The sequence below is a fragment of the Mastomys coucha genome, unplaced genomic scaffold (assembly GCF_008632895.1).
Source record: "Mastomys coucha isolate ucsf_1 unplaced genomic scaffold, UCSF_Mcou_1 pScaffold16, whole genome shotgun sequence".
NCBI lineage: Eukaryota > Metazoa > Chordata > Mammalia > Rodentia > Muridae > Mastomys > Mastomys coucha.
In genome coordinates this window covers 33160998-33175004 of record NW_022196898.1, presented here as the reverse complement: position 1 = coordinate 33175004, position 14007 = coordinate 33160998, and the positions used below count along the sequence as shown (strand labels likewise).

At 47.9% G+C, this 14007-nt stretch overlaps 1 protein-coding gene across 4 annotated transcripts in view; it reads left to right on the top strand.

Annotated features, from left to right (window-relative positions):
- The window catches only part of Trim2 (tripartite motif containing 2), a 152043-nt gene that overhangs the window by 40094 nt on the left and 97942 nt on the right, over positions 1-14007 (top strand). Inside the window, exon 1 of one of the 4 annotated variants that reach the window (XM_031374210.1) lies at positions 2731-2818. The exons of the other annotated variants lie outside the window; for them this stretch is intronic. Coding sequence (XP_031230070.1) covers positions 2789-2818 — 30 coding nt within the window. The 5' untranslated portion in view covers positions 2731-2788. Of the gene's footprint in view, positions 1-2730; positions 2819-14007 lie in introns of those variants that run through there. 4 annotated transcript variants of the gene reach the window in all.

Sequence of the window (14007 nt, the reverse complement as noted above, 5' to 3'; positions counted from 1 at the left end):
GGCAGGAGGCTGACTTTCCTTGAAGTTTTCGCCTCAAATACCGCCATCACGCAAGTGTGCGTGACACTCCCTCTCATTGGTACCCTTCTACTTTAATCACTCATGTGCACACACACACACACACACACATACACTCACATATACACAAACACACTCATTCACACTAACACACACTCCCACACTCACTCCCCCACACACTCACCTACATACATACATACACACACATACACACACACACACACACACACACACACACATACACACACAAACCACAGAAAAAGCGGGAAAGAGAACCAGAGACACCGAGAGACACATGCACAGAGAAATTCATGTCTAGAGTCTACAAATGAGAGAAAATATGTGGTATGCATCTTCCTTGGCATCCAACCCCCCCACTACCACACCCACAGCGCTGGAGCTGAAGAGCAGAGCCTACTGAAGGATTAGACTTTGGCCATTTCAGCTTTAGAGTTCCTGCCCACAAGCTCTTCTTGCCTCTGTCTGTAGAGGTCTTCCCTGGGAAACATAATGAGATGCCAAAGGTTATGGTGCAGCTCTGGCCTTTGACCTCCCTCCCCCAGGAGGCCTGATGACAATGCTTGACACCATTCTCCCTTGCTATGAGAAACACCATGAGCAGAATCAACTTGTGAGAGGAACGGGTTTATTTCATAATATACTCTCTGGGTCAACCCATCACTGAGGGAAGTCAGAGCAGGAACTCAGGGCGGGAACCTGGAGCAGAGATCATGGAGGAGTGTTGCTTGCCGACTCAGTTCCCCGGAGTCAAGCTCAGGTAGCCTTCTTATACAACCTAGGCCCTGGGGAAAGCACAGCCCACAATGGGTTAAACCTTCCCACGTCAATTAGCAATCAAGACCATTCCCCACAGATGCTGCGGCTGGCTGGTCCGATCTGGACACTGAAGCTTCCCCTTCCCAAGTGATTCTTGCTTATGTAAGATGGCAATGAAATCTGACCAGGACACAGAGCTGCATGGATAGTATGGTTTTAGCAAGAGACATCTGTCCCAGGCTCCTGTGTTTGAGTGCTTGACCCCAATTATTGGCACTATCTTGCGAGAATGGACCTAGTCAGGGTCAAATTTTGAAGGTTCTATCCAGTCCCCGGTCCCTTCCTCTCTTTGTGCTTCTCATATACCATGAGGTGAGCAGCCATGTGTTCCTGTCACCTTGATGGTCTGTCCTACATGGTCCAGCTGACTCTTCGGAAACCACGAGGCAAAATAAACACTTCTTTAAGTCCTTAATGTCCAGTGCTTTGTCGCAGCAGAGAGAAAGCTGGCACAATGGCCTGATGGAATACTGGCGCAGAGTCTTGCTCAGAAACTGCTGGGTTTATACACCAGAACTTCTGATGCCTTGGCCTAGAGCCAGGGCTTCCTTCATCACCAAAGGAACGGCTGAAGGGCTGAGGACGGTACCGGGATGGGAGCCAAGCATTACTCGAAGGTGCCAGCCAACCTTTGTTTCAATGAAAGAAGCCTGGGCTACCTCTCCGGCCCCTGTCTTTGGGTTAAGCAGAGGAATGGTAGGTACACGTGTGCTGGAGGCCACCAGAGACACTCAGCATCTGTCTGAAGATAGGGAGTAGCTAGAATGTGGTGGATTTGCACTGTGCAGCGAAAGAGGAAGGGAGCTGAATGTGAGAACTGTCCACTCTGACAAGGCTCGTTCCTTGATGGGACAAATCACCTCCACAACGCCCTTTCCTCACTCTCACCTGCCAAGTGTCTGCTGGTGTTCCCTCAGAGAGGTGTGTGGCTCCATGAGCCCCACATGAGCTCCATCTCCTTCCCGATGTTTCTAACACCCTCCAGCCTCCGATCTCAGGGGACTGTGAGGTTAGAGACTCAGCACAGTGAGCTGCCAGCCCTGAGCGGCTGCCTCTGTGGGAAGAGAGGGTACACAGGAGGACCTTCTGTAGTGCACAATAAGGTTTCTCAGGCTCCGTGTCATCCAGAGCTTGATCCTGTCCCTCTGGAGACTTAGGACTTCCAAGATGCTCTCTTCGGGGTCCCAGCCTCCTGCCAAGCTGAGAAGGAGCTGAGAGGATAAGGGAGATTTTGTTCAGCTCTGTCCCCCACCTTGGCTGTAGCAGCCTGTCCTTCCCTGACACGGAGCCTGGTCCGTGTGGATGTGGACGACGGGCTTAGGCAGTGCTCATAGCTCAAGCTTTCTTCAGGGTACTTGTTAATTGAGACCCAGGACACCAGTGTATCATGAAGAGGACACAGGAGCTGTCATTTGGGGCATTGAGAATAGGAAAGGCAGAAGGCAATACAGCAGGTGGGTGGTCTGGAGGGAGAAACTGTGACTTGAAGGGAGCCCAGGCACCCCTGCAGTGTGCATTCTGGAGCAAGGAATGAGCCTGGATTTCCAGAGTGGGATTCAAGCCTGTGCCATACCTGAAGGCATTGGGCTAGGCCTGTGAAGACAGTTGTTCAAGCAAAGGTCAGAAGCAAAGAGAATCTCAATTAAAAAAAAAAAGGCATTGCTCTTCCTGCTCAGTGCTTCCTACTCCCTGTCCCCCCTGCTTCAGGGTGAAACACAATATCTTAAGCAAACAGAGCTCAAAGAGCCTGATCATTGGCTCCCATTGTCCCTTGATAGCACAGCCCCTCCTTCCCCTTGGCCTGTGCTGACAAGCTGTTTATATTTTTTGTAAGGCTCACCCTTTAACTCACAGCCTGCCGACTATAATGGGCTCATTTGTCTGAGGGCTAAAGGGAGCTGAGTTCCTGCTGAGGAGGCTGGGCCGGTCTCTGATGCCCAGGAGTGGCCGCTATGGAACCCAGGTAAGAACTTCTGTATGTGTGAAGAGTCTTTCTCTGGGCTGGCTGGTTAATCTTGGGCACGGAGGGGAACAAGCTATGTGTGCTCAGATTGCTAGCGGCCCCCCCCCAATGGGTTGTCGGTTCTTGTCTGCAAAGACAGAAGGAAGAGAGACAAGTGTCTGAGACCTGCCCAGGAAGCTTGTACGAGACTGGTCCACCCAGGTGAGGAAGGAGAGAGAAAGTAGCATGGGTCTGAGCTGAAGACTTTCCCACCCCCACCCCACACTTTCACACCCCACACCCGGTGCTGCAGAACTCAGCCATTCACTTATTCAATGCCGCTTCGCTGTTCACAGCTTACATCTGCCACCGTGGGGTTTCTGTAGCGTGGGTACTCAGGTCAACCCCGTTTGGGAGATCTGACTTATTTTAGTATTTTCAAAGGGAAGGGGTAGTGGACCCTCTTGTCATAAACAGATCCATTCAGAAATGTGGGAAAGGTTGTGAGCCAGCAAGCTGCTGTAAAGTTTAACTGCCCCATAAAACTGCTCAAAGGGTATGTGGAGCAAGGAACAGCCCAGGGCGATTAGAGAGTTTGTCCTTGATTACTGGAGTGAAAAGGCTAGGGGGTGGAGCGAGCCCCCTGCTGCCCCACCCCCACCCCCATCATGGTTCAGAGGATACTGTGAGGTGGGGGAGTCTGCTGGGGTTTGGCCAGCCATCTGCAATCTATACCTTGTGGTTCCTGGTTCTGGTTTCTGAGTCTGTCTGTCTGTCTGTCTGATTTACTCTTCTTAACTCATTTGGCAGTAGACACTTGTCCTAGCGGAAAGGTGATGGATGCAGGGAACCCTGGGTAGGCCACCCTAGAAATCACTTTAGAAAATATCCCCTCCTGCTGAGCAACAGGATTGTCCCATCCATCAGTGGCAGCTTTGATCAGACATTTGTGCATCTGAGGAATCTGGTGGTGCATGACCTTACTGTGTGTTTGGTGTGGATAGCAGTCTGATGAGCTGTAGAAATGAGGCTGGTAGTCATGGGCTTTCCAAATCTCTGGCTCCTCCCGATCCTCAGGATTTGTATGTTGCCTGGATACAGCACCTTTGAAAGTGTCATCCTTCTGTGGAGTTAGATGAGAATCCAAAAGTAAATTCTCAAGTCAATTTGGACCGAAAGAAGCACAGGGTTTAGTTCACTGTGTGAAAAAGCACAAAGCAGTTTGCAAGCCAGGCCAGGAGTGGCCTGAGAGCCTGGCAGGGGGTGGGGGGTGATGACATGGGGGGTGAGGGGTGGAGGGTGGGGGCAGGGATGCCGGGGCTAAGTTGCTCCTTGGAGTAGGCTAGTAAAGGAAAGAATTGACTCAGACTGCCCAGGGTGGGACCAGTGCAAAAGGGAGGAATGTGTGTCACCTGCCTTCCAGCCCCACCCTGCAAATTCAATGTTGGGGGCACTGCATTTCCACACTCCTACCAGACTAGATATTTTCCAATTTCTGAAAGCAAAGTCCCCCAAATTGCTTCACCTCAGGGGCTAGCTGCAGCCCCAGTTGTGTCTTTGGCTACTGACCGACCGTCAGCTGTAAACCAGGAGTCCCAGCAACCTGAAAAAGTTTGGTTAGCATGTAACCATCTAACTTTGTGCTATCACTTGGAGCGTCTATGATTCTTACCCTCAAGTTCAGTGAGTTGTTAAAGACAGCTTGCAGACCCGGGGAGATGCTTTTTATGTCTGCTGGCATATCATAAACAGTACAATGGAGACTATAAGCACTCAGATTAAAAGATGCACGGGATAGAGATGGGGTAGGGAATGGGTCCTCCTAGTAACTCCACCTGCTCAGCAGATGTGCTGTGACTTTTGTTGTTATTGGTGGCTTTGTTTTGTTGTATGGGGACTTCATTGTATGGGCTCCATTGGTTAGATTAGTGCCAATGGGGACTGAAGCAATTTCCAGAAACGCTCTGCCTCCTGGAGGTTGGCATTGGTGCTGCAGCAGGAGAGTGGCTCTCCTGACAATCAGACCCCTTCCAAGGCTTCTGGGATGCCCTCAGCCTTTGTATATCCCATGAGCACACAGAGGTATTTTCTCATTTTGTACATCCTAATGGCTTCAAGAACTGTTTGCCAAGAAACAGGGACAAGACGATAGATAGATAGATAGATAGATAGATAGATAGATAGATAGATAGATAGATAGATAGATAGATTTGTGTGTGTATCTATCTATATCTATATCTATATCTATTATCTATATCTATTATCTATATCTATTATCTACATCTATATATCTTATTCTAAGCCTCACATCACATCTTTCTAAGGATTTACACTTCAGGCCATCTCTTACATATATTTGTGTAAGTTGCATCATGTCTCTGTGCACTAGTTCCTAAGTCTACAGAATTCGGTTAATCCTAAGAAGGGACAGTCAAGGATATGTCCTTGGGGCCCAGCCCTGCCACATTGGTGGGGGTGACCACAGAGGGATGAAGCAGAAGCTCCAGAGTATGAGGCTAAGAGTAAGAGTTTTGGTGTAGACTCAACCTGGCCAACTCTTCCATTTGCTGTTTTATTTGTGTAGTATTAGGCAAGTCACCTACATTTTTAGAGTTTCTGACTGGACCACTGTGAGGTTTAAATGTGTCCACAAGTAAAGAGTCTGTTGTGCACACAGAAAGATAAGCCTGTGATAAGCTCATCTATTTCCCAGCTGCCAGCATTCAGTGACAGGTCTAACCACAGGCTAAGTTCACTGACTGCTATAGAGAGATCATCTTGTGTATTGTTTGGATGCCTCACCTGTCAATTAAAAAGCCTATGGCCTGTGGCTTAGTTAAGAAATAGAGGTGGGGCATCGGGAGGAGAGAGAATTCCAGAAGAGAGGGAAGGCAGGAGGAGGAGCCCAAAGAGGTGAGAAGAGCACATGGATGGTTGGTACCTGAACACAGGTAACCAGCCTCGTGGCAAAAATGTAGGTGAAAGCTAATTAATGGGTATCCTTCATTATGATCTAGTCAAAGTAGAGCCTAGCTATATGGCCAAGGTATTTGTAAAAATAATTTGCATCTGAGTCTTATTTCTGGGAGCATGGGCCTGGGAAGCACAAGCCACCTTAAGTACAACAGAGTGCATCCAGGCTTATTTGAAAATTCTTGAGAAAGGAACTAGTCAGTCAACTGTACAAGGTCGTGATCTAGTCCATGCACCACTCTGGCTGGCAGGTGGGTGACTCTGGATGAAATGTGTCCCTTGAGCCATTGTCATCTGATCTGAGACAATGTCTTCCCAGTCATTCTAACTCTTGGTCCATGAGTAGATCTGGTGGATCTAGCATATGTCTCAAACAGAGTTGAACTTAACCTTAGGTGTCCAGTCTCTACTGATGGTGAAGTGTTCTGGGAAGTCCCTTACTCATGCCAGATCCCTCATGTTCCTCTCCATCACAGTGTGCCTGTCCTGGGGCTGTGTGAGAATTGAAAAAGATAGGAAACAGAGATGCCTTCAGGATGCATGGCCTGGGGTCCTTCCTGCACCTTCCTCCATGAAGCACGACCCCCTTGTGATGGAACTTTCTAGAATTTGTTTCAGAAGTTTCCCACAAAGAGTAGGTTGAAATTGTTTTGAGTACAGAAGCCTGATCCTGCAGGGACAGGGTGGAAGCTAGGAGCCACTGGAGGACAGAGGATGAAAAGTGAAGACCACACCCACATGACAGAAAAGCAGCCCTTTAGAAAACCCAGCCTCAACCCCCTCCTAAGAGTGACAAGAGAAGTCATTTCTTCACCAGGCCCTTTCTGTAGAAACCCCTAAGAAAATGGAGGCCCTAAAGCCAAGGGTCTAAGACAGCAGGATCAAGAAAAATGGTGGACAGTCCCTTCCATCTCAAGAACACACAGCCTGGTGACTTTTGTGCTCCTGGGACCTTCTTAGCGGAGCAATGGGAGGAGTCACAGTTTGGAATGTATTCTTAGGCCCTGGACTTCAGAGTTTACTGCTGTCTTTAACTTTCAAACTCATAACACCTTCACCCACACTCAGTAAACATCATTTTGTCATCCAGGGACATTAAAGGGACTCACTAAAAAAGACAGAAAGCAAATCAGACACCTTCCCTGAGGAGCCCCTAGACAGCCTTTCACCTCAAGCCACCCTCTGAGAACAGATCTATCTCACCTTTGCCCTCCCAGCCTTTCAAGGGTTTCCCCCACTCTCCACTGCAGCTCCCAGCACTGTGCTTGACAAGTCGAGATGAAGGAGTAGCATGCTCCAGAGCCTGCAGCCAGTCCTCATACCGTTGACTCTAGAAACCACAGGGCATCAAAAGGTCATAGCTGACATCACACACATACATGTACATGCATATGCACACATACAGGCCTCTTGATAACAGCACAGGAGACATCTCAAAGAATGATATTTATTCTCTGCAGGTATGTGGAAGACCTTGGAGTCCATGGCCCCACAAAACCTGTCTGTAATCCTGTTACTCCCACGGGGGCAGTCGCCAGCGTGTGACCCTTGATATAACAGATACCCTGCCAAGAAATCTCCAAGGACAGATTCTTACGGGAAGTCTTGTCTCTTAACTCTCCCCTCTTCCCAGCAGAGTGAATAGACACCTTTCTGTCTTGTCTCTTAACTCTCTCCTCTTCCCAGCAGAGTGGAATAGAGACCTTTCTGTTTTGTTTAGTTGTATTGTGGTGGGGCATCACACAGGGAGTCCTGCATGCTAGGTCACTCTGTTCCATTAAGTCTCTTCACCAACCCCCAACTAAACTGAACCTTGAAGCCGTTAATTAGCTCAGAACCATGTGTCATAAAAACTACTCTTGTGCTTCCCAAACTAGTTTAATTTATATAGTTTCCCCCCACATCTCTCTCTCTCTCTCTCTCTCTCTCTCTCTCTCTCACACACACACACACACACACACACACGCACACACACACTTGCACACACACACACACACACACACACACACACACACACACACACACACACTGATGCTGCAAGTGGAGAACGTTGATGCTTCAGGTTGGGGCAGCATTGATCCTGCAGGTGGAGGACAGCTGATGTTGCAGGTGGAGGACAGCTGATGCTGCAGGTGGAGGACAGCTGATGTTGCAAGTGGAGGAAAGTACTGATGCTGAAGGTGGAGGACAGCTGATGTTGCAGGTGGAGACAGCATTGATGCTGCAAGTGGAGAACATTGATGCTGCAGGTTGGGACAGCATTGATCCTGCAGGTGGAGGACAGCTGATTTGCAGGTGGGGATAGCACTGATGCTGCAGGTAGAGAACAGCATTGATGCTGCAGATGGAGGACAGCTGATGTTGCAGGTGGGGACAACATTGATGCTGTAGGTAAAGGAGAGCATTAATGTGCATATGGAGTACAGAGCTGATGCTGCAGATAGCAGAAAGCACTGATCCTATAGATGGAGGGAGCATACACTGGCTTCTCTGCACACGCATATCTACCATAATTTTTCTTTCCTAATGAGGCACAGTAATCAATGAACAATAGTAAATCCCAAGGAGCACTTATAGAAGCAAGCAAGCAATATGATAGATATTTCATCTACAGGCTGCTAGCTTCTAGAACTTTCCATTTTATGTCTTTAGATCACAGTTGACCACAGGTTACTAAAATCAAGGGAGGTTTAAAACTGTGGTCAAGATGATCTCTGAACAGGGCCTTCAAGTAAAATATATGTGTGGCCTCTGCCTGCTCCTGAAATCCAGTAAAATCCTCAATATCCTCTCCCGTGTAGTCCCCAGGTGCTTTCCAGACAGCTGGAAATTGAATTTCCAGAGTGCCCAGTCCATCCCAGTCCTTTTTAATGTATCACTGACCCTTGGGTTCTTCCTCTGGAGCAAAGGGAAAAGAATAAGGGCTGTGAACTTTATGGTTCTTGCTGAGTCTTAGAGCACAGGCTCATCCCTGGACACGGCTCTTCTCTTGTGTCTGTCTTTTGAACAAGAAATAGCAGACATTGGTATTTTCTCAGGAATGAAAGTTCTTTCAATCCACCCTCAGCTTGGATAGCTGTTGTATCTTTGGATCCTTTCTGTGTTCTGGGCACACTGGGGACATAACATAAATATTAATTACTCCTGGTACATTACTAACAGAAAATGGAAAGACCCCTATAAGGCAGCAGTGACCCCAGAAGTCCCAGAAGCCGTTTTGGCTATGTGACGAGGACAGATAGTGACAAGACATTAAAAAGCAGCTGTCTTCCCACACTCAGCACTTGCAATAAACCAAGGGTGCTATTGTCTGAGCTGTCACTGCGACTGGGAGAAAGCCGGCAGTGGAGCAAGGACAGGCATCCCTGCCTTCCTCGTGTGTGTTCTGAGAATACCAGCATCTGGTGGGAGCCTCCTTTTCTACTGACAGGCCATACCCAGCCATGGGCTGTGAGCTGTACACAGATCTAGTGCCATCCCAAGCCTCTGGGTGTGGTTTTTGAGGGCACGGTCCTTGAGGAAGGAAGAGCCAGTGGTAGTGAGAGGACCTGAAGTCAGTAGCACAGGGTAGGTGACCAGCAATCCTCGTCCTCTAAGAATTGAGGTTAGTGGGTCAGAAAGGCATCTTAGTCTCCAGTAGTCTGCAAACTACTTGTAAATCCATTTCTGTAGCAACCACATCCAGTTGTGTCCTCAGCTCTATCTGGTGTGTTAGGAGTAAGCAGTAATGCAGGAGGACACTAGTCCTTTCTCTTGAAAGTTGTCATTGTACACCTTTCTCCTATGTGGTAAATTTATCTCTCCTAGTCCCTTTTAATGTTTAAAAATCCACAATGAGAAGCAGCAGGAGGGGTCTAGCAAGGAGAAGTTGGGGTAATAATTGGGGATTAAAACCACTGCAGCCCCTTTCTTACTTGTTGCCACATTGGGTGCTTTTGCTTGGGGATTGGCTCTTCCCCCATACACACACTTTCTTGTAAGTGGGTCTTGTAAATGTACGCAGGCTCTGATGCTGCCTATGGATCACCTGTCCAGTCCCCTCACATGGTGACTGTACTCTCCTGGCCCAGGCTAGTATCTACTGTGTTCTGTTAACCAAAGGGGAACTTGGATCTTGTTCTTCCTGCTTTCTAGTTCCAAGGAATGTACTATCTCTGCCACTGACTGGGAGGCCAGGCATTTGGAGACAGGAGCAGGCAGTCTGGCTGCAGATGATGCGAACAGTTCTTACACTGAGATTGCTCCCAGCTCTGTTAGTCAACTTTCCATCACTGAAAGAAACGCCTACATCTAATAGGCGTTAGAGCTAGAAAGCCTTATTTCGGCTCCTGGTTTCAGACATTTTAGTCCATGGTTCTCTGGCACTGTTGCTTTGGGCCTATGGTAAGCATGACTGAGGAAGGCACCTGAGGTTGACCGATGGTTTCCATTCACACAAGAACATACATGTGCACACACCTGTGTGTGAATGCACACATACACAGCACAATGGGCAGACCTCTGGAGGCACACATAATGTAATGAAGATGAATTGTCTGTAAAAATAACTAGAATGGCAGAGCTTGCTGTGTGTGTGTGTGTGGCTTTCCAAGAGGTTGTAGTCATCCAAGGCCAATCATACTGTGCAATCAGGGTTTGGATTAAGGATAGGGTGTAGACTGAGGGAAAGAGAAGAAAGGCCACAGCAGGCTCAGGAGGAACTAACATCACAAAAGGTGAAATCGAAGGGTACAGATGAAAATATGGAGTTTAATCAGGTAGCATAGGAAGAAGTCGGGGTCAAAGGCCACTGCTTAAAAGGAGTCAGTGGTCTTTGATGACCTGAGCCATACAAGATGCCACTAATACATCAGCTGGCTTTTCCTCCAATCTCCCAATACATGACTTCTTTGAGCGCAAGAACCCTCCCTCTTTTTCTCCATCAAGGCTTTCTCACTTTCTAGAGCTGGGAGTATAGTTCACTAGTAGAGCACTTGCTCCAAAAGCTCAAGGCTTCAAGGTTTAATCTCCAGCACATACAGATACACACACATTCATGCGTACACACACATACGTATACATATACTCATGCATACACACATGCATATACACATGCATGCACACACATAACTCATACCTGCAGACACTCTGATGCATGCGCACACACACACACACATGTGCACACATACATTTCCCATGAGTCCTTAGAACAGTTGCAGTGCCTCTTTTATGGCAAGGCTCATAGTTAACTGTGAACTTTGACTCTCCCCCACCATTAGTCATCTGACTCATGATACAGGAAGCAGTGTTGTCTCCTTCTGTGCCATGATGTTGTACATAACCTGTGTGCACAGCAAACACTGGCTATCCCCGAGGCAGAAGGAATGGACTCTTTCCAGCACAAGTCTTTCTGTTAATCTGACATTTTTAGATACCGGGCAGATGTAAGTAGGTGAAATGAAAGCCATCTCTGAAAAAGCAGGCCCCGATCCCTCAGCAGTGGTGTCAGGAAGCTGATCTACCAAAGAACTCCAACAGGAAAGTTTCACCTTGACCTTGCGATAGCCCTGCAATGCCACTTAGTTCATGCCAGGGTTCTCAGAACCCTTCCCACTTCTCAGACTCTCTCACTGATTCCCAAAAGAATTCCATGACCTTCTTTCTGGTCATGCATTGAATACCAGAGAGTCCCTCAGGAGGCCTGTTTAAGTCAACTAACCCTCCAGTGGTGGCTGTTGGGATAAAGAACTACACAAGTTTTGTTTTGGAGTAAGATGTGAGATTGAAGAGCTGGACACAGCAGCACACGTCTGAGTCCCAGCTACGCAGGAGATGCAGGAGGATTGCTTGAGCCAGGGTGGGTTGGAGACAAGACTGGACAATATAGCAACTCCTGCCCCCCTCCTCACCCCAATTTCAAGTGAAAAGCTGTGTGAGGAGAGTTGGGACTGCACCTCATGGTAGAGCACCTGCCTAGTGTGTGCAAGGCCCTGGCTTCTATCGTGGGCACCGTGAGATAACGTGTAAAGTCTTAAAGAAACAGAAACCAGAACTAAATTCTACCTTCTATGTGTTTGTTGTGTACTAAGCTGTTTCAAAGCTTTGTGGATTGCATTGAAGATGATCCAAAGGTTACACCTGGTGTCGATCTCACAGCAAGGACCCAAGGGGCTTTGGCCCTAAGACAGAAGGGTGGCATGGGGAGGGAGGAATCTAGAAGGAGAGGGGCAGCTGCTGACCTTCAGGCTTGGCATCAGGACTAGGTAAGTAGAATTAAACGGGGAGGCTGTCAAAACTGTGCTTGTGGTTGTTTTCATAGCAGCCACTGGCACTTTGAGCCTGTGCCCAGGTAGTACATGGCACGTGGTAGATTCATATAGAATAGAAACACTTTTGGTTGAAAAAAAATAAAAGTTAAATAGAAGACATAATCAGACAAGTGGTGTGTTTGTGTGTGTGCGTCTGAAATTTAATAAAACCCTCTTGTATTTTCTGATGCTCTTTCTCACTGTTTGTACCCAAGGCGCCCCTTGCTCACCTATAGTGGCTTTTCTCCTCCCCAATCCTCTGCTGTAACTATGTTCACAGTGAGTGAATCTTATGAGTTCAACTGTTTTCCTCAAATTCCTATGTTGAAGCCTTAATTCCTGTCCCCGTACCTCAGAATGGAACATTTTATGGAAAGAATGTGATTTCCCATTACATGATAGAAGTAAAATGCCATTAGATCTTAGACTTTTCAAAATGTCCATGCATTGAAGGCTTGTCCCCTACCCCAGCCTGCAGTGCTATCTTCAAGTGCAGGAGTGTGCAACTTTGGAGACTGGGCCTAGTAGAACAGAGTTCCATTGTGGGCACCTGCTCTTGAAGGGAATTTTGGAAGCAGTCTGTACGGATCTCTCTCCTAGTTTCCTGGCCACCAAATAAATGGGTCTCCTTTGTCATGTCCCCAACATCATGTCTCACCCCAGCTTCCATGGATATACACCTGTGAAACAGAGCCAAGATAAACCTTTCATCATTTTAAGTTGAATATTTTAGGCATCTTAATATCGTGATGGAAAGCTGTCTGACACATGAGGACAGATGTAATTAGTGGAGTGCAGTAATTCTGGAGTACGATGGGCCCCTAACCTAATATGACTAGCATCTTACAAAAAGGGGGAGGTGCCTCTGGTCACAGAGACCCACAAGGAGAGATCCAGGGAAAATCAGTGCTACAATGCCAGGAGCCATAAGGAGCCAGGTCTGGTGAGCCCTTGCTGGAGTAAGCCCCTCCCATCACACTGGCCGCAGGCTCCCAGGCTGTGAGGCAATGCATTTCTGTTATTTGATCTCCTCACTTTTAGATACTTTGTTTTGGCAGATGCAACAAACCCATACAAACCATTTTTCCCTACTCTGTATTTACCTTCGACGTCTAACCACACACCTGTCCAACCTGTCTTGCTTAGCCAGAAGGTCCCAAATACCTTAGAAATCTGTGTGGTTGGTTTGCATTCTGTGACCTCGTTCTGAACCCAACTCCTGGCTTCTCTGGGTCCTCTTTCATTTTCTTCTACTTATCCTGCTACCTGAGGCACAGACCTTGGCAGCAAGCTATAACTTCTGTATGATACCTGCTCCCCCCCACCCCCACCCCAACCCTAGGCATCATATCCTAGTTTCTCCCTTGTTGTCTTTAGAGTCAGTCTTTCCCCTTCATTTCAAACTCACCTCCACACCCTTTCTAGGTTGGACTCGCCTCGTGAAACTATCTTTCTGCGGTGGAAATCACATTACATCATTTACCAGCTCGAAATCTCTCAGAAGGTCGTTTTAGTTTCTAGCCAGAGTCAAGGTCCCACTTTACCGACAAGCACGGTGACCTAACTTCCTTGCCATCCACCATAAAGCATCTGTCCTCATTGCTCCTGCTCTTGCCCCTACAGCCACATTCAGGAGCAGCTAGTGCCCAGCCTCTTTGTTCTAGAGCCTGCAGAAGCCCAAAATTTAAAAGGCTTGTCCGGGAGGTGGCTGCAGGTGGGGGCTGGGGGTGGGGAGCTGCCTTTGGATTCCAGAGTGATTGAAAATCCCCATCTGTGCTCTCCCCAACCCCACCCTGTGTTTCTTTGACAGTAATTTTGCAGGGTTGGGAACTGGTAAGTCTTACTGGCATAACCCGCCCTAGACTGTAGAGCACTTGAGAGTTAAGTAGCGACTTCACGCTGTCCAAGGCACTCTAAAGTGAGGAAGGGACGGGAGGTGGGGGGGGGGGG